At 41.0% G+C, this 21047-nt stretch overlaps 1 protein-coding gene and 1 long non-coding RNA gene across 2 annotated transcripts in view; one reads left to right on the top strand and one right to left on the bottom strand.

Moving 5' to 3' along the window:
- Positions 1–10779: 10779 nt before the first annotated feature.
- LOC120438288 lies at positions 10780–11769 on the top strand. The gene is made up of 2 exons (XR_005611777.1): positions 10780–10887; positions 10970–11769. It is a non-coding gene; the product is annotated as an uncharacterized LOC120438288 (long non-coding RNA).
- Positions 11770–13147: 1378 nt separating this feature from the next.
- The window catches only part of LOC120438225 (hemicentin-1-like), a 76283-nt gene continuing 68383 nt past the window's right edge, over positions 13148–21047 (bottom strand). The window contains exon 11 of the mRNA XM_039608660.1: positions 13148–14660. Within this exon, the coding sequence (XP_039464594.1) occupies positions 14536–14660 (125 nt within the window). The 3' untranslated portion in view covers positions 13148–14535. The remainder of the gene's footprint in view (positions 14661–21047) is intronic.

The raw sequence follows: 21047 nt of genomic DNA, 5'->3' as shown, positions 1-21047 counted from the left end.
GGAAATGACACAGGCGTCTCACAAAAGATAATAAGATGATGTACAAGACGCATCATTGTGGAAAAAAATATTTCTCAGCTTTTATTTACATTTGAGCAAAAAGTATCATGTCCAGAATTATTCATACCCTTTACAAACTGTCACAGTCTCTGGGAAAATCCAAAGTTCCATACCATTCCAAATAGTCAAAGCTGTTCTAAAGCATCCTAATTACCCTGATTAATTGGAAATAGCTGTTTTGATCAACTCAACAGGTGAAAAACAGCAGCTCTCTGCAGGTGGTCTGTGGACATTCATGGCTAAGACAAAGGAACTCAGTGAGGACCTGCGGCTGCGCATTGTGGCTGCTCACAAGTGAGGAATGGGCTGCAAGGCCATATCCAAATGTTTTCAAGTTCCAGTGGCTACAGTGCAAAGTATTATTAAAAAATACAAGATGTTCCGCACTGTGGAAAATCTCAGAGGACGTTGTCGGAAGCCAAAAGTGAAACCTGTGCTGGCCAGGAGAATAGTGAGAGAGGTGAAAAAGAATCCAAGGATCACCACCAAGGCCATTCTGGTGAATCTGGGCTCTGCTGGTGGCAATGTCTCAAGGCAGACAGTCCAACGGACACTGTTGGGTTCCAGGGATGCAGACCAAGGAAAACGCCACTTCTCCAGGCACTTCTAAGGCATGCAAAAGCTCATTTGGCCTTTGCAAATGCTCATCTGGACAAAGAAGAAGATTTCTGGTCTTCAGTGTTATGGTCAGATGAAACAAAAATTGAATTATTTGATCACAATGATGTTGCCTTCATTTGACATAAAAATGGAGAAGCCTTCAACCCAAAGAACACCATCCCCACTGTCAAACATGGTGGTGGGAACCTAATGCTTTGGGGGTGTTTTTTAGCCAATGGACCATGGAACCTAATCACAGTAAACAGCACCATGAAAAAGAGCAATACATGAAGATTCTCAACAACAACATCAGGCAGTCTGCAGAAAAACTTGGCCTTGGGAACCAGTGGACATTTTAGCACGACAATGACCCAAAACATACAGCAAACGTGGTGAAGAAATGGTTAGCAGACAACAACATTAAGGTTTTGCAGTGGCCTAGCCAGAGTCCTGACTTGAATCCAATTGAGAATCTGTGGAGGGAGCTAAAGATCAGGGTGATGGCAAGAAGACCCTCCAACCTGAAAGATTTGGAGCTCATTGCTAAAGATGAATGGGCAAAAATGCCTGTGGAGACATGCAAAAAGCTGGTCTGCAATTATAGGAAGCGTTTGATTGCTGTAATAGCCAATAAAGGCTTTTTTTCTATTGATTATTGAGAAGGGTATGAATAATTCTGGACATGATACTTTTTGCTAAAATATAAATAAAACCTGAGAAATATTTTTTTCCACAATGATGCCTCTTGTACATCGTCTTATTATCTTTGGGGAGACACCTGTGTCATTTCTGCTCAAAAAGAACTTGCTTGTTGAACAAAAGTAACTTTAAGTCAAAATTCGGCAGGGGTATGAATAATTATGGGCTTAACTATATATATATATATATATATATATATATATATATATATATATATGTGTGTGTATATATATAAATGTATATATGTGTATATATAATTTCTATACAAAACGTAACAACTGCGTCTTGCAAAGTAAAACTTGACTCTATCCATTGTGCGGTCAGACTTGTGAATTGTTAGATGTCTGTGCAATGACAACGCATCAAAGTCATATATTGGTTGTTAAGCTTAACGTGGGAATGCTTTACAAACATTCAGAGATGAATTCACACATTTGCATTACGCCTCTGGGATAGCTTGCTCAGAGATGAAATACCGGTTCTGAAAGACGTAGCGAGGCTCCAAGTGCTTTCAGTCAGAAGACCGACAGGTCTCACACACCACAGCCGCTCTATCACGAGACACATACTGTTCTGACCTGCTAAGTTCATGAGCTGGGTTACACCATATCACAAGATTTGTGAGGTGCTTTTGTGATACTTAATGGATCGGATTAGATTTTCTATTTCAATTCAATTCAATTTTATTTATATAGCGCCAAATCACAACAAAAGTCGCCTCCGATATCCGATCCAGTAATTTAGGTCAGTATCGGACTGATACCAATACATTATATCGGATCGGTCTATCCCTATCTCTCAGAGAAGCTAATATGTTTTAATTCAGGGAACAGGAACACTGCTCTGTCTTTTTCTTTCAATCTCAGGCATCTTACTTTTTAGGTGAGCTGTTGTGCACAGTTTTAGAGTTTCAAGTTAGAGAAACACTGCTGTTTCTCATAGCTTCAGTCAAAAATAGACCCTGCACTACTGTAGGCTTCATATCAACTTTGGCCTGTCTGGTACACCTGTAAGGTTATAATGAGAGTCACAGTTACATGTTGCACCATTTCCTGTTTTTGTCAGAAACAGCACTACCCACTAAAAGTTGATGCACTATAACTTGTTTTCACTGTGCAGGATTTTTTGGTTGAACCTGATATATCAGATTGTGAAGCTTGTGTTTTGTGTTCACTTCCAGCTCTGGATTTTTACTATTGGACTTTACTAGAGTAGATCTGTATGATTCAAATTTCAAAGTAAACTTCATGCTTTTCGTCTGCAGTTTGTTGGAGCTCCTCAGATGTCAGCTTTTCTGTAACAGAAAGATGAGAAACTTGATATTCTTCACAAGTCTGAGCTCTGAGCTTGATGTGGTTAGCTTAGCTTAGCATGATGGCTGTAAAAAGGGCAAGCAGCCCAGCTGTACCTGTTCCTCCTCGTTCTGATGGTTGTTTGTCCATAACTGACGTTGCCAGCGCTCACTGCTGGGTAGACCACAGTTGTATCAGTTTCTGCAATATAAAGCATATAAAATTACCAAAGCTACAGCAACAGTACTGTTATATTATTACAGACAGATGTTAAGTTGATGAAGAAATTAAGTAACATGTTTTGTAATGTGCAGCATTTTTCAGGTTTCTTATCTTAACACCTCTGCTGTGAAACTCATAATGAGCAGAAATAACTGAGGGCTCATTCTGTGAAAAACAAATGTGGAGCACCACAAAGATGCTGCTTGCTATTAATACAAACTTGCACACTGCACCACAGAACACAGAGCAAACATGTTCATGACTTGAACACTATCATTAGCCAAACCGGAACACACTGTGGTGAGAAGTCCTACCTGGTTCAGACTAACTGGACTCAGCAACAGGAAGTAGCTGCTGTGGTTTTACATGCAATTTTAACAATGAGTCGAATGTTCGAGAAGCTGAAAACACACAGTTAAGGACCTTGTTCAACTGTTCTCTTATTACGACTCATACTAAACAACAAGTTCATCGTCTCAACAACTGCGTGCTTAACCAAATCTAGAAAGCACTGTCGTGAGTGTGGAAAGACCATGTCTGGCAATACTGCATTTGTGACTGGTGCTAATATATATAAGCAACGAACTGGTCATCAGAGGAGGCCCAGCTGATTATTAAGTTTAACATTGCCTATAATGTCAGAATAATATAATGCCAAGGAGTGTCAAAGTGCCAAAGCACTTTAAGCACACTTTTTTCAGTAACTTACCTTTGTTGTAGAACTGTACTCAAAAAAAAAAAAAATTGTGTTGAAACACACACACACACACGCACACACACAAACACAAAAGACTGCAGTGCTAATCGATGCGATGAAATATTTGGTGCACCTAAGAAAAAAAGTTAGCTGCACCAGTGCAACCGTGGCAAAAGGTTATTCTAAAGCCCTGCTGAGGGGGTTCAGGCCTATGCAGAACAGCAGTGGGGACAGGGCATCTCTAAAACATCGCTTTAGAAACTAATCTAACAACTCAGCAGGCATTTGAAACACCTTTAGGCAGGTAGTTGGGTAGATACATTCAGCAATTTAAATGCCAACTTTAACAGTAATGAAGAAAACATAGTAATACCTTTGGCTTGTCTAACTGGCTCTTGTTGATGATCTGCTTTTGACCTGTAAGGATATCATCTTCTCCAGCTTCTTCTTGATCTTCTGAAATGATACAAAATAAATAACAACGTTAAATATCAAAAGATAGATTACATTTAAGAAAGTTGTTACTGTAATAATTATGAATGTGAACTTTATTATACTAAGCAAAGTGATACATAATAATGGATTGAAGTGCTTTACAATGCCACTATTCATTCACTCTCACACTACAGTTGTAGCCACAGCTGCCCTGGGGCAGACTGACAGAAGTGAGGCTGCCATATCGCACCATCGGCCCCTCTGGCCAACACCAGTAGGCGGGAGGGGAGGGTAAAGTGTCTTGCCCAAGGACACAACAACCAGGACAGAGAGCCCGGGGATCGAACCAGCGACCTTCCGGTTGCAGATACGCTTCCCAACCCCCTGAGCCACAGTTGCCGCATGAAAGATCAGGAAGTCTGAGTCTCACCTTCAAGTTTCCTGTGAACACATGGTCTCCCCAGCAGAACCAGTAACACCAGTAGAACCACAACACAGACTGATCCAACACATGACAACACAGAGAGAACAGGAGGAGATAGTGATGGAGGAAGAGTGATGGAGGTGGAACCAGTAGGAGGTGTGGATGTAGGTGGAATAGTGATGGTGATGTTTGAAGGAGGTCTCGGTGGAGGTGTGGTGGTGGTAGGTGATGGAAATGTAGAGGTGGGTGGAGGTGTGGTTGTAGATAGAGTTGAGGTGGTGTGTTTGTCTAAAATAAAGCAAACACAGTCATTAAGTTGTCGTCACATTGTGAATGTTGAAAGCTGCAGAAACACAGACAGGTGAGTGTGTCACCTGTGACAGTGATCCAGCTGGATGGAGACTCTCCATGACCGCTGATGTCACACTTGTAGAGGCCTTCATCAGACCTGGAAACATGCTGGATGGTCATGTGACCTGTAGGCTGCTTCCTGATGAGGGAGCCATCTTTATAGAAAGCAGCTGGGAGGTTGGAGGGAGTGGTCTTTGTTTTACAGAGCAGAGTGACGTCATCTCCCTCCATCACAGGGAGGACAGGACTCTGCAGGATCACTGATCCACCTCAACACAGAGACAAACTACAGCATTTCATCCATTTACACACAGCTTCATCAACACTAACTCCACACACTCAGCTTACCAGTGACTGTCAGGTTAACCATGTTACTGATGGGACCCTCTCTGGACTCACACCAGTAAACTCCACTGTCAGATGGATACGTGTAGCTGATGCTGCATGAAGAAACAGCTGGTTTTCCCCACCCATCTCCACACTGACTGTTCTGTTGTTTGCTTGTGTTTCTCCTCAGAGTCCATCCAGCAGAGCTGTCGTCCTCCTCACAGCTCAGAGACACAAAGTCTCTTATAGAGAACTGAGAGCTGCTGGGACTCACAGTCAGACGAGCTGTGAGGGTTAAAAAACAGTTCAAATATTTTACATGACACTCTTAAAATTGTGTTTTGCTTCTACATTATGTTAGTAGTTTAAAACTTTACGTTCTGAAAGCAAAACTGGTCAATTTAATGAGTACCAGTATTGGGCGATCCACACTATTAGAATTACATTCCCTTTGCTATTACTAAATTCAGTAATTACACTACAGTTACAGTTATGGCGTTACTTTCGTTTCTTCAGTTATCTGCACATCTGGCTGATAGAAAGAAAAAAAGAACAAAACATCAACATGTGCATTTGCACTGCAATGAGATGATTTCAGTTGGTGTGCAGGAAAAGCAAAATGGTGCCGTGTCCTACAGTTTCTGAGTGGAGATATGGACATTAATTTGATTTTTATTGCACAAAATGACCAGATTATAATGATTAAGTGTAATCTATGTCCAGGACAGAAAACTTTCTAGCAGGACTTTGGCGTGTTGGAAGCACATGCGCAGACAGCATGCTAATGCTAATCTAGCCAAGAACCCAGAGTAATGATAAAGCCAAGTGTATGTACTAGAATCTAGTCCAGCAGCTAGGAGCCTGATTGTCAACAGGTAAGAAATGCAGTGAGAAGTAAGACAGATGACAACATTGTGTTCATATGTAAATAGTAAATGAAAGATTGTATGTGTGTCCTTATTAGGATAGGGATTTGTGTTGGTGTGTGGGACTGTATACCTAAGGATTTATATTGTTATGGTATTGATGATGCTTATGGTGTGCTTCAGGTCATTTTACAGAGTAATGAGAAAATAATGTAGCTAATAGTGTAAGTAATTATGAGCAATTTTTGTTACTTTTTAAAATTAACAATCTGGTGAACATGTATCAGGTTTAAACTGTGACAGAAGGTTACTGACCTTGGTTTGTTGTGCAGCTCAGCAGTGAGATCAGAACTAAAGAGAAATGACACTCAGGTTGATTTGAGGTGAACATAAAGAACAACTCCACACAAACAGCTGACAAACACACAAACCCGTCTCTCTCTTTGATATGTTCTCATTTTTAAAAAAATAAAATAAAAGAAAAACAAAAAAATTTGATAGAATAACAAGTATTCACACAATCTGAGCTCATCATTCTACTCTATCTCATTTTCAAGTTATTATTATTAAAAGCAGCACTTAAATTGATCATTGTGATCATCTGCAAATGATGATTTGAGCTTTTCACTGCCTGCTGTGTTTCCTCGACTCCTGAGCAAAGATAAAGAGTCAGTTCAGACCTGCAGTTGGTCCTCGTGGTGTTTTGAACTTGAATTCAGCCTGATTTGTTTTTCATGTCTTCTCCTCCATCATCAGTTATCAGGAGAGCAGACAGTCAAAGTACAAGAATTCAAACAAACACAGAGATTCTACTTACAGAGCAGACACAGCACAGATGTTTCCTTCATCGTCCTTCTCACTCATTTCAGCTTTTTTTCATTTCTCTCACTGACACCAAGTAAAGCCCGCCCTCTTCCTCTGAGCACCAGCTTTCTATTGGTTCAAAGACCGAGGTGGGACGCTACTTTTTTTATTTGTGTAAAAATGCAAGTGATCACTGCATTAAAAAAACACTCCAAGTGAAATAAATAAGACAAAAATGAGAATTATCAAATGTCCTCTGTTCTCAGTGATCTGTAGTTTGGTTGATGAACAAATCCATGTCCATGTAGTTACGTCCCCTCAGTGAGAGAGGCAGATATGAGCTGAAACACAGGAATCAAACCAGGGACGCTGCTGTTATGGAGCTGAACTGGAACCATTCAGACACTGAGGCCCTCTGAACATATTTCAATCAGGATGCTTGGATGGATGGATAGGTTAGGCAGAGATGACTCTCCAAAGGGGCAAGGAAGAATGAAAGATGAGCAGATAGATTTAAAGTATGCAGAGTGGAGTCTGACTGTCTCGAAGAAAGTGGACAGAAAGATGATAGGACAACAGCGATGATGTCAGCATTGAGTTTTACACTGTGGGAAAGTAATGTAAACTTAGGTTAAAAGCCCCGGGAAAGGAGACTAATGAGTGAATCATTAAACTTTATTGAAAAAGCTTAATTTTAATTACAGCTGCGCAGAGACATACTGATGACTGACTGGAACATTATGATTCACACTTTACATTAAAACCATCCTCACACATGGTTTATATATGGTCACTCGTTTGACTGTAAAGTCTACTTTCTTTCTCTCTGTCATGAAACAGCTGTGGCAGGCAGGATTTCAGGAGTAGTTTTTTGTGTTTATAAATTAAAAATCAAAAATGTGGGATTCTGTTTGTCCATTATTTGGACAGCCCAGCGCGTGCTCCCGATGCAAGGGAAACAAATTCTGTCAGAGATGCCTACCTTGACACCACCATTTTGCTGGTGAAGCCAAAGGCAAGATATGCTTCATCATATTTACTAGCCTTTGGGTTGGAAGGAAGTTGGTTTGGAAACATATCTGTTGATGCTTCATCTTCTGCTTTGCTTTTGCGTGGGTGCCCCATAAAAAACCTGCCCATTATGCTAGCAGTGTCCAAGCATTCTTTTATTTTTTATTCCTACAAGCCCCTGACCCTCGTTGTCCCTAGAGTATTTAAAAGTAGAATGGGAGGCAGAGCCTTCAGTTTTCAGGCCCCTCTTCTGTGGAACCAGCTTCCAGTTTGGATTCGGGAGACAGACACTATCTCTACTTTCAAGATTAGGCTTCAAACTTTCCTTTTTGCTAAAGCATATAGTTAGGGCTGGACCAGGTGACCCTGAATCCTCCCTTAGTTATGCTGCAATAGACGTAGGCTGCCGGGGATTCCCATGATGCATTGAGTTTTTCCTTTCCAGTCACCTTTCTCACTCACTATGTGTTAATAGACCTCTCTACATCGAATCATATCTGTGATTAATCTCTGTCTCTCTTCCACAGCATGTCTTTATCCTGTCTTCCTTCTCTCACCCCAATCGGTCACAGCAGATGGCCCCGCCCCTCCCTGAGCCTGGTTCTGCCGGAGGTTTCTTCCTGTTTAAAAAAGAGTGCTTCCTTATTGCGGGTTCATGTGATCATTTGGGTTTGTCTGTTTTCTTTATGTGATTGTAGTGCAGTATATTAAATAATTGAATTAAATTAATTTAAAAAATTAAATTCATCTGCTGACATAAAGTACCAAAGGCAAGTAGTTGTGTTACCACTTCACTATCCATCTGCTATTTTGAGTGATCATGGACCAGCCAAGGCTGATTTTTTTTTTGTCCCAGTCGAGCCCTGCCCTTTATAACAACTGTTAGGAAGGTGGAGTTTTGTTTTTTTGTGATTTTTTTTTTATACCGCACATATTTGAAGACTTATAAGGGGCGAGACCTATTTAACAGCAGTTGGATAGCGACGTAGATTACTGCAGCCAGTAACGTTGTCCAAGGCTTCACCTTTAACTGTAGTCCCTGAAGTGGACCTCTCTTTGCAATGTTTGAGGCTTTGGGAACTTTTCTATGCAATTACCTGACCAATAATATAGCTGATGTGCAGTTAATTTACTAACAGGCCATCTAAGAAGTCTAAACTCGAGTTCTAGTGAAATTCCCGTTTTAAACAGTTGCTGTTTTGCTCTCTGCTTTTAGGAATACATGAGAATGAAACAAAAGATAAAAAAAACCCCTAATATGATCAATTTTAGAAAAAGAGAAATATTTTTCTGAATTTTTGTTTTTCTCATATTTACCGAATTAAAGATTGAATGCTGTATCAGACATTACTGAGCCAGAGAAACCTTACAGTGTTTTTCAATTCTACATGTTCGTGGGTAAAGGAAAGAGACGTTTTCAGACTCATTTAGGAAGAAAAAAATTCCCCACCTGCAGCTCACTTCCGCTTACATGGACAGCTCACACCTAAAGGAAAAAAATACAGCTTGTATCTTTTTACTGCAAACTAAATATTTCATTTAAATGTTAAACAGTGAGAAAACTGTATCAGACTCAGTCACAGACAGGAAGGGGGGGTTAAAAGATCTAAACTTGGCTGTGGTCCTCTGTAAGTATATCAGGTTTTTTGATTGATTGATTGATTGATTGACTGATTGATTGATTGATCATACTTTATTCATCCCGAGGGAAATTGGGTTAAGGCTGCCAGCCGTGCCAGCGCCATCTTACCTTTCCGAAAATACATACATTGCACAAACATCACATGGGAAAGACAGGTCAGAGATGTATAACAATGGAAAATGCACAACATGAGGAAAGACGAGGAGAAAAAATAGATGCTGAGATTTAAGAAAAGCCTGAATATTTTTGCAGACAAGCCGACTGCAGTGTTCAGTCAGTGTTCAGTCAGTTTACATTTTATTAATATGTCAGAGTGTACAGCTGGTCTGCAGGTTTTGGTTTTGATGATCTTACTTTAGGATGTTTTGATGCTCTTTCAGTAAATTTTAAGTCTTGTAATATTTATTTTGACATGATTTAAAACTAAAAAATGTTGTCAAAGAGTCATCTTTGTTACAGTTTTGGGGATTATTGTTTTCTAGGGTTATTTTTCTTATAGCAGGACTGTTTGCACCATTAAAAAATCCCTTTAACATCTCACATCCATTAGGCAGCTAGCAACCCACATCCACCATGTCCAGAGATTTCTTTTTGTATTTCATATGGCATTTAAAAAAAGGCATAATCAAAGCTAGGCTCTAGTCATTAATCAGGTGGATGAGGTTAACCTTCAGCTGCAAAAAGGAGACAGAGAGCTGTAAGCTCCCTCAGACCAAACAAAAGAGTCCTACCTGAGAGGGGAGAAGAAAAACAATGTAGATGTTAGTGTTGTCTTTTGAGTGTGAGTCTAGTACCACACGTATTCCATCATCATACTTACTTTATCGTACCATAGCTTTCGTTTGTAGCAGTTCACTGCGTGGATCATTGCACATAACTGAATAATGCTGTAATCCTGATAATCAGGCATAAATACATGAAACTGTATTCAATTGAATTCAATTGAAATGAAATAAAATACTGATATCATTTTGGGTTAGTAGTATCTCATTTTATGTGGAAAAATATTGTATATTTGAATCATATTTTGAAAATATCAAGAAAATGCTTTTAAATACACATCAAATACAAATAGACTGATCAGATATGATTTCACATAAGTTGCACTTATGAGCTTTACTTCATAATAGTTGCAACATATGTCACAGGTCAGTTTGACCCAGTATTTTGAGTTGTTATGGTTTGGTTTATTTTTGTGTCACGGTCGGACGGTCCTTCCCGGACGACCTGCTTGTTTATTTGTGATATGTGTGTGTGCGCCTTCCTCTCTTTCTCTCTCCCTCCCTATTCTGCGGGTCTGGCTGCCTAGGAGCGGCGTCTCCGAGAGTGAGAAAGGCCGACCTCTGACCCGGAAGTGTAATCTTCAGCTCCAGCTGCCGCTAATCTTTCCTCACGAAACGGAGGTATTTAACGGTGTGTCCGGACGGCAGTCAACGCTGGATCGTACTCGGAGCTCGGTAGCTAAGTGTGCTCGTGATCTTGTAACCCGCGTAGCGAGGCAAGCCTTCTTATCCGCTGTTGTGTTTGCTCGTCTCTCAGGTGGAGAAGTACGGGACGGAGGAGTGGAGAGAAAGGATTCACTGGTGTTTTCGGGAGGAGGAACTCACACGGAAGGAGTGCACACAGACCTCACGGGAAAACTCACCTTCATCACTTTTGGGAATTGAGAAAAAGGACATTGTTGGATATCTCGCTGTTTAAAGACTACATTACTACATTTCAAGCACTCTAAATAAACGCACTGTCTGCTTCAACACAGAGCTCCGCGCTTGAGTCCATACCTTCCATTAGCCCTGACATTTTGACTGATGGATTTTTATTTATGTTTCTCTGGTGCTTTGTTGGGTTTTATGATGAATCTGTGTTTCAGTTATTTTGATGTGTTTTTTCATTGTGGATTGTTTTCTTATTCTCTTGTAGTGCTTGTGTTGGTGATGATGATTATGATGATTATTATTAGAGTTTCATGTTTCTGTTTATCTGTGTTTAAGGAATTGTGGTCTCACGTATTGTTTGAGTTCCATGTGTTATATTCTGCCTCTCAGTCTGCATCCTTGTTTAGTGGTCTATTGTTTCCTGTTTTATTTTGAAGGAGTGTGCCTTATGTTAGTGTGTCTAGCTTCGCTCCCCTGTCTCGTTAGCCCCAATCTCTCCCAACTGTCTCCCCCTCCTGTTTTCCATTCCCTGATTACTTCCCTGTGTATATTAGCCCTGTGTTTGCCCTTGCTCAGTGTCGCGTCGTACCCTCAGAATTATGCCTGTGTTTCAGTTCTCAGTGTCATTGTTCAGTTCATGTTTTCAATTATCACCAGCAATAAAGCTAAGGTTCTCAGTTTCTATTCAGTCTCAGAGTCTCGCATTTGGATCCTCCTCTCCATCCGCCTGCACACAGAGCCCTGACAACATAATTGCAACCCTTCATAATAGTGCTTAATGCAACATTATTAATTTGGCTCTATTTGTACTTAAAATATTTTTAAGTCACTCCTGAAATTTTCCAAAAAGCATGTTTGTTTCCAGTTACTTTTAATTTCATAAGTAATGTTCATTCACTGTCTAATCATTCTTTAAATGCATTAAAAAAGTAAATTCTGTAACACTTATAGGAATAATTATGTGAATTTATATATATATATATATATACACTTATCAGTTTGTGTATGTTTAAGGTTCACAAACACTCAGCAATGAAGGTTTAAAATCAATTTCCTGGTTTACCTTGTAATTCTTACGGTGCGCACACACCAAATGCGAAAGAGGCGGCCAGAGCGTCAGGTTCACATGTAAAGTCAATGGAAAGAGCACGATGACACGCGATTGCGCGTCCGGCGAAAATGCGGAGGCAGATTTGCGTCGGGAAAACGCCAAAACCCGTGAAACGCGCGTCAGTGTACCGCGTGGGGCGCGTGTGACTCGCGAAAGAAAACCACGCGCGTCAGGTCGTGTGTTGCATTTTGTGCACACGCTGAGTTGGAAAATATGAACTCCGGTGTCAAATCACGCCCCGACAACCAATCAGGAGGCCGGTGACGTGGCTGTAACTAGGTCAAAGGGGCAGATCCAGTCACTCCGTATGGAGGAAAAGCTCATCTGTGCCGTGGCTAATCATCCAGAGCTAAATGATGCTAGTTGCTACTTCTACCGAGACAGGAATAAAACGGACCTAGCTTGGAGGCACATTAGTGAGGAGATTGGGCAACCTGGTAAGTTCATTCATTCTGCTTTTTAATTTCCAGACTGACCCGATGAAACCGTGCAAAAGCCAACAAGCCCGCCTACTGTCCCGATATTTTCCCACTGATGTACAAATACCTTTCCGCTAACAAGATAATGTGTTTATTCAGAGGACATCTGCAGCACAACTTCCTCCCACATTTCCGGTTCACGCGCGTGGAAAGATGCAATTTTGAGGCGCGGTGGATTTTCCCTGGACACGCGTTGAGGTGCAAATGTGCACGCGTGACATTAGGGGCGTTTGGGCGTTTTCGCTCGCCTCTTTCGCGTCCGGTGTGAACGCACCGTTAGTGTCTTTACACAGTTTTCAGTTTTCTTCCAGGTGTTTCTTTGTGTTCCCATAGAAACTGTCTGCCATGTCATAAGCAGTTTCACCCATGCTAATCACACTTGTTTCCAAACACCCTCTAATTTGACTAGTCTGATCTGAGAATCATGCAAAGCTGCTCCAACAGAGTTCAAGAATAAAAACACAGCACACAGTTTCTTTTAAAATCTCCTTTTTTCTTTCTTCAGAGAGCTTTTTCTCAGAGAGCTGTGGTGAATCTGTGTACATTAATAACATATTCCAGAGAAAATTATGTTCAAAACATTAGGCATTCATGTATTTTCTAGTAATTGAGAAAAGTTAAGTTAAAAATAAGGTACTTAATATTAAATTACCAGTTTTGTTTTTACACTATTTAGCTTCCTGCAACAAAAGTCAAGAGGTTGTCAAGCTTCACAGTACAGGATCAGAGAAATATCTGCAATACTCAAATGTTAAGTTTCATATAACTGTAGCTCTAAGCTGTTACGCTGAATGATTTTCTTAAGAATATGAGAAATTGTTGACTGAAAAAATTGAGCTACTTTCAGCTGCTGAAAGGGTCAATATAGTGAGCTGCTCTGTGTGGATGTTTGGCAGAGTCACATTTCCTTCTTGACACAGAGAATTTATCTCTCTGGCTACAATAAACCAGCAACACTTTGCATGGCAAAAAATGTTTACACCACTTGTAGGCTCTTAACCACAACAAAAGATGGGGTTGCTATAAAAGAACATTTTTGTGTGCTAAAAACAGAAGGAAAAAGTGACATTAAAGTTAATATTTTATATTAACATTAAAGTGCTCTATTAATTTTAAACCTTAATAGACTTTATACAACCTTTAAACATTCAAAATTTGGGGAGCAATTTAGTTTTAGCTGATCAATGATTCCTGAAAACTATCAGAAGAATTATTGATCATCTATAATCCAACAGACCTCATCTATACATCACACACCGTTTGACTTGTTATCAGTGTCTGTAATTATACTGTAAAGTGCTGATCCTGAAGCTAAAATACAAAACCAATAGTTGATTCTGAGATTATAGCACATAAATTCATTCATGTTTGTAACACAGTTTTATCTCATGAACATACTGAAGATGAATAAACTGTAGTTCAGAGTCACTGACAGACAGCACAGACACACACTGTTGGTCTGAGTCTGAACATGATGATCATCAGAGACATCTGAGGTCCATCTGATGGATGTTCAGGAGAGTTCATTTATAGTTTTATTTATAGTTCATTTATATTTGTCCTCAGATCGTCTGACTCACAGTTCAGATGTTAAGAATTAAGAGGCTCATTTGAACCTTGAGTTGCTTTATGTTTTCTGTAGATCAAAAAAACTAACAAACCAACAACATCAGCAGGAGACTCAGAGTTCAGCTCTAAAACACTCAGACATTTCAAACACTCACTAAACAACAGGAGGCTAGCACGTGCCCCGACACTGTCGTTCTGTGTAGATCAAAACACTAACAACAGCAGAAACTGACAGACCGACGATCAGTCCAACAGATCCTTGGTGGACCTGCAGGTGAGTTTAAATGTAGGCTAGTTAAAATCCCGGTTCTGTTGATAATTTTTTTTGTAGATCAGAAAACCAGCAACAGCAGCAACCAGAAGTACAGCAGAAACTGACAAGCCAACGATCAGTCCAACAGATCCTCCTGTCTGACCTGCAGGTGAGAAACAGGTGTGAGGTGTCAGCTGTCAGGTAGGTGATGAGTGAAGAACAGAACAGAATCCATTTCCTCTTCTAATGCAGTAGGCAAAATGTAAATTGTTAAAAATATGAACTTTGTGTAAAATCTTACATACTAAGGGGATTTCTGAGCTCTTTCATAAAAAAAAAAAAAATCCATATGATCCGACCAAAACTGTTGTAATAAAAGAAAAGCTAGCCAGGTTATAAAGGACCAGAGGACGGCTGGAGCCTTGCTCAGCTACAACAGGGTGAGAGGCAGGGTACACGATGGACAGGTTGCCTGTCTCTCGCAGGGCTAACACAGAGAGACAGGCAGCCACTCACACTCACAGGAAATTACTGTATACTGTGCTGTATAAAGTAGAGATGACAATAAAGTTTACTTTCACTTCAGCACAGCAGCAAGCAGGCGCACCGAGGGCTCTCGCACTCACTGTATAGAATTTCCAAAAAACATATGTACAAATTATAAGTCTGTATCATAATGTCTGGTGTTTTCGTTTTTGTTGGTTTGTTTTTATTTTGTTTTGTTTTTTTGCGACTTGGTTATCAGATTCTGCTCCAGCCAGCCAGAGAATCCCCCACCGCCCCACCCTCTCCTCCCTGCGCCGCAAGCAGCAGACCCACCTCGCAAACAAGGGCGTCCTTTATGGGCAGAAATCTGTGCCATCAGAAACTGAATTTGAATAAGTTAAATTTGAATTTGAATTGCTCAGATTGAATCTGAATTGTAACTTGAATAAATGCTTTTGAAAACTGAATTTGAATTAGTCTAATTTGAAATTGAATTTATGGTTTGAAAATGATCATCACTAAATTGAAATTGAACTTTATATATTGAAAATGTATTCATTTGCTTTGAAACTGCATTTTATACTTTAAAAATTCAGCTCTCGAATAATTTCAGATTCACTCTCACCATTCAGTTTCAGTTCTACAATTCAGTTTTTTGGAACTTACATCCGGTTCCGGTTCAAGAGTAAACGAGCGCAGATTAATAGAACTACGTTTTACTAGCGTACCGAAAGTGTTACTGACGGGAATCTACAGCGTCTTGAGCTGAATTAAGACTTCAGAAGTCATTCGTCATGTCGAATCACCAGCGGATAAACTCTCAGGTTGGTAATAAATGTATTACATGTATAAGAACAAGCGTCATGTTAACAATTGATAGCCGTACAGTAACTTTTATGCTTATTGTAGCTGTTAGCTAAAAACGCTAATTTAGCATAGTTTGCCCTGGATTCAGCTTTGACAAACAAATATGATCGACTGTTTCTAGTAGAATTCCAAAGTTGTCATCTTGTACCCTGTCAGAGCCCTGTATGCTTGCAGAGACCCCTACAGTAGGGAAACATGCAAAACGGTGTCCAAACCTTTGTATTTGAGCTTTATTTATGTCTTACACAGCATCCCAACTCTTTAGCTAACTTAATAACTTTAGCTAAAGTGAATAGTTAGTCTAATTCATTAGTACAGCATTACTGGTAACTTCAGTGAAACTGAAATTATTCGAGAGCTGAATTTTTAAAGGATAAAATGCAGTTTCAAAGCAAATGAATTCATTTTCAATATATAAAGTTCAATTTCAATTTAGTGATTATCATTTTCAAACCAAAAATTCAATTTCAAATTAGACTAATTCAAATTCAGTTTCTGATGCACAGATTTCTGCCCATAGTCCTTACTCCCAGAAAACCAATCGGTATCTATGCCATCCCCAATATGCGCTGGCATGACTTTGGGGCAGCATGAGTACGAGCAATTTTTCTTTTTGCCGATGCCCGTGATGCCGCCCCCAACCACGATGCCGCCCCAGGCAACAGCCCGTGTCGCCCATATCAAAGCCGCTACTGCTCAGGAGAAAAGCAACTGACGGCTAATTATTAAGAATCACATTTGTTTTACGTAAGTACAAAATATTATAGCTTAGACAGTCCATTAGGGTTTAGGGTAGAGATGGCACAATACCACTTTTTTATGTCCAATACCGATACCGATATCATAAATTTGGATATCTGCCGATACCGATATGAATCCGATATAGTGTGTTTTTTAATCAATAAAACTGTTTTTTAATATCTTGCTGCATTTTGTATAAGTTCATACTCAAGTTTAAATAAACAACAACACTAAAGCTATTCTGTTATACCTGTATGTAAAAAATACACTGCACCCAAAATATTTCATAGTTCAGCAACACTGATCAATCTAATAAACTTAAACCTACTCCATCCTCCCTATTCTGGTATTTTAAAGAGTACTTAGCAGAAATATTAAGCAACCTAACTAATAGGGTTGCAAACTCCCAACAGCAAAAAAAATAGGGAACCACCCCCCACCCTCCACCTCATGATGTTTAATCGACGTAATCAACTTTCATTTGATGCAGTGTGAAAAAAAAATGCACAGAATTAAATTATTTTTCAAGAATAATTAAATAGATTCAACATCTTTCTTCAACAGAATTGCAGACTGCACAGATGGTACCTTCCCAAAGGAAAAAGTAGTATAGCTTACTAGGGTATATTAGACTTAACAGTTACTATATACAGTAATGGACTTCTATATATTTTACATCAGATTAAAACTTTGGGTGTAAGAGTCAGATAATTATTTATTAAAAGCTAGACATTTTAAATGAGAATAAGAAAGAAAAGTATGTCTTTGTGCCCCTTTTCCTGTTCATGCCCTATCGGCCCCCTGGCTAAACTTTGCTAGATCCGCCCCTGCACAGTTACCAGCCGTCAGCTACGTAGAAAAGGATCCTGGTGTAGAAAGTAATATTAAATAAATTCTAACAACAGCTTATCAAGGTTAAACGTGCTGCTGTTGTTCCGCCGCTGGTTTCCTCTTTCTGGTGCAAAGTGGGCCAAAAACAAAGAAGAGAGATGGACTCCCAACAGAAAAGCCGATCAGCTGATCATTGATCAGTTTCATGAAGTAGCGGCAGGAGAGGGAGAGAGAGAGGCAGTCGCTCCATATATCGGTTGTTAAGCTTAACATGGGAACGCTTTACAAACATTCAGAGATGAACTTACACACTTGCTTTACTTCGCTCTGGGATAACTTCCTCGGAGATGAAATGCTGGATTGCTACTGAGGCTACAAATACACACAGCCGCTCTATCACGTGAGGCATACTGCTCCGATGTGCTACGGTTATGAGCCGAGTTACGCCATGTCGCAAGTTTTGTGAGATGCTTTTTTGATATTTAATGGATCGGATTACATTTTTTATTTCTGGCCGATATCCGATCCAGTAATTTAGGTCAGTATCAGACCAATACCGATACGTAATATCGGATCGGTCCATCTCTAGTTTAGGGATTATGTATTTTTGAATTTTACTCAACTGGAAGGGGAAAAGACAGAAGATGGAGTTTCACAAAGCCAAAAAAATAAAAAATAAAAATAATTTTTTTTTTTTTCATCCAAATATATAAATCTTTTATTGGTTTGTGTCACGGTTCTGGGTCAGTTTGACCCAGTATTTTGAGTTGTTATGTTTTGGTGTGTTTTTGCATTTTGGATTCTTTTCTTATTATGATGATAATGATGGTTATGACTCTATGTTTCAGTTATTCTTTTTTAGGGATTAGTTCATAGGTTTTGTGTTCTCATGTTTATTGCAGGTTTAGTTCAGTGTCTAGTCTGTCTCTCAGTGTTGTGTCTGCGTCTTTGTTTAGTGGTGTCTTGTTTCCTGTTTTACTCTGAAGGTTCATGTTCCTGTCTTATGTCAGTGTTTCTAGCTTTGTTCCCCCTGTCTCATTAGGTCTTATTCCTCCCAGCTGTGTTCCCCTTCTGTCTCTAATTCCTTGATGACTTCCTCAGTGTATAAGCCCAGTGTGTCTTTGTGTCAGTATTGCATCGTCTGTGTACCTCCCTCTGGTCAAGTTAAGTGTTTTTCAGGATTCTGTGCAGTTCATGTTTGCCATTTGGTTCACAGTTTCCATGCATCTGCACAGCATTCTGTTCACAGTGATCATAGTTATTCCTTTCAGTTAGTTGCAGTCTCTGTCCCTGTTATGTTTTGTCCACTCCCCTCTGCATCAGCCCGAATAAAGGCTCGCTCTCAGTTTAAGTTCACTCCCGTCTCCTCGACTGTGTTTGCGCCTGGGTCCACCACACACACTCTCCACATGGTCTTCCCCCGCTGACCATAACAGTACGACGCGACCAGTATGGACCCAGCGGACACTACAGATGGGATCGGGGAGGAGCTGCAGCGGCTCAGCCGGATCATGACACGCATCTGTGGGTGCGCGGACCCCAAAGTGGTGTCAACCGGATTGGCGGCCATAGATGCCATCCTCCGGAAACAGCTCCACCAGTTTCCTCAGCTTATTGAGAAGTTTGATTCTCTGGGCCCCCTTAAGGAGGAGCTTCGGGCCCGTGCGCTGGCCCAAAGGGTATTGAATGCTGCCTCTGCACCCATGATCCCGCCCCACGAGCGGGAGTCCTCATTTCAGCCTCGTGAACCGGAGGCGGTCCGAGTCGTAATGCTGAGTCTCACCACTGACCCGCCATCGGCCCACATTCCACCATTTTGCCACAGTCTAGCCGCACAGCACGGTGCACAGGGCTGACGGAAGCCATAGACTTCGGTGAGGAGGAGCGGCAGCAGGTGTTACGGGCTTATCGGGAGGAGGAGCTCCGATGGAAGCCCTGGCTCCTTCGCGAAGAAGAGCTCCCATCCATCGCCCCACCGTGGAACAGCCGCTCACCTTCACCCCCTCGTGAGGACTTCTCTTCTCCGTCTGCTTGCCTGGCGAGGAGGTGGGCGGAGAGGAAGAGTCGGTCTCCGCCGTTAATACCGCCGCACTCATGGCCGCTCCTAGGAAGAAGCGGCGTCTGCGGTGTCGTCGCTCCATGCAGCCGCCACAGCCTCTCCAGAATGAGACAATACAGACACAGAGTGTCCACCTGGAGGCCCCGTTTCCATCAGAGATCCGGGTAATGGCTGTAGGTGAGTGCTCAGACATTGATGAGTTTATTTATCCCCTTTGTGACTGCAAGGAAAATGTATGTAAGCCAGCTATAGCCAGCTCTGTTGGGGTTATAAATGTCCCGGAAACTAGTCCTGAACACATAAATCATGCTGCCAAAGACAATCTTGTCATTAATGTAGCACATGTGGCCGAGTGGGCTGCTTGTGAATCTGAAACCTCGTCACAGGCCGAGACTGAAGAGACAGTATGTTGCCTACCTGTGACAGAAGAAACCAACTGTATCCAGGGGCCAGGGAGTTTTGAAACCAGTACTGCTTTAACCATTAACACACTCTCTGGGGACCCTGAGACTATTAAGGATAATTCTGAGACTGTGAAGTCCTGTTCTAACAGGTTTGAGCCTGCCATCATTCCTGCGTCCTCTGAGGGAGAGTCTATCTGTCTGGCCCACAAGCTGGCTGGAGACCCACAGGTGTGTTCTGCTGTATTTGTGAACCAAGACACTGCAACTGGTTCCGGGGCCTATAATGAAGTAAGTTCTGCCTATGTTGCCAAGACACAGCAAGGAAATACTGAGTATAAGACTGCCAGTTTACAGTTATGTTTTTCTGCTCCTGAGGTTAATGAACCCAAGTCTGAAAATAAAGACTTTGAATTTATGTTTGTTAAAGACGATGAAAATATGAGTTTGAGCTATGACAGACTGGACTCTGAGGGAGGCTCTCACCCCTTATATGATTGTACTCCTAACATTTATAAGCCGGTCATGGACAGTTCTTTTCAGGTCACAGAATCAGGATGCGAGCATATGAATAATGTTTCTGTGGGAAATCTTGTTGAAAATGTTTCTTGTGTACCTGAAGCAACTCCCTGTGTGGGAGACAGCCTGTCTGAGGCTCAGCTCTGTCCTGCATCTGTACTTTCACTTCAGATGGGGACAGCTGACGCCCAGCAGCCCCCTGCAAGTGCAGTCACCAAGCATGTTATGATTGAGTGCCCTATGTGGGATTTGGGGTCAAGTTATGAACTTTTTGTGAAGGCTCCCATGAACAATGATTTGACTGTTTTACATGTGGCCAGACTGGCACAAGTCAGGACTGAAACTCCTTCAGAGTCTGGTGGGGAGTCAGAGGGAATTGAACTTAGCCCCTTAAAAGCAGCATCAAAAGACAACATGGACAATGTCAAAGACACTGAATTAAAGTCTGTTCCTAGTGTTGCTTCCATATCTACTCCTCGAGAAACTAATGCTCTGGAGTCCATGAGTACTCAGAGTTTGACATTACAGACTGTTTTTCAGAGGGCCAGCAAGGAGATTGAGCCCTCTGACTCAGTAAATCTGTTGGGGGCTGGGAGCAGTAATTATGAACTAATCCCAGTTGGTAATGCAGCAACTGTGTATTCTG

Source organism: Oreochromis aureus, linkage group 3 (assembly GCF_013358895.1).
Source record: "Oreochromis aureus strain Israel breed Guangdong linkage group 3, ZZ_aureus, whole genome shotgun sequence".
Lineage (NCBI taxonomy): Eukaryota > Metazoa > Chordata > Actinopteri > Cichliformes > Cichlidae > Oreochromis > Oreochromis aureus.
The sequence above is the reverse complement of the archived record's forward strand: the minus strand, read 5'-3'. Positions and strand labels throughout refer to the sequence as shown.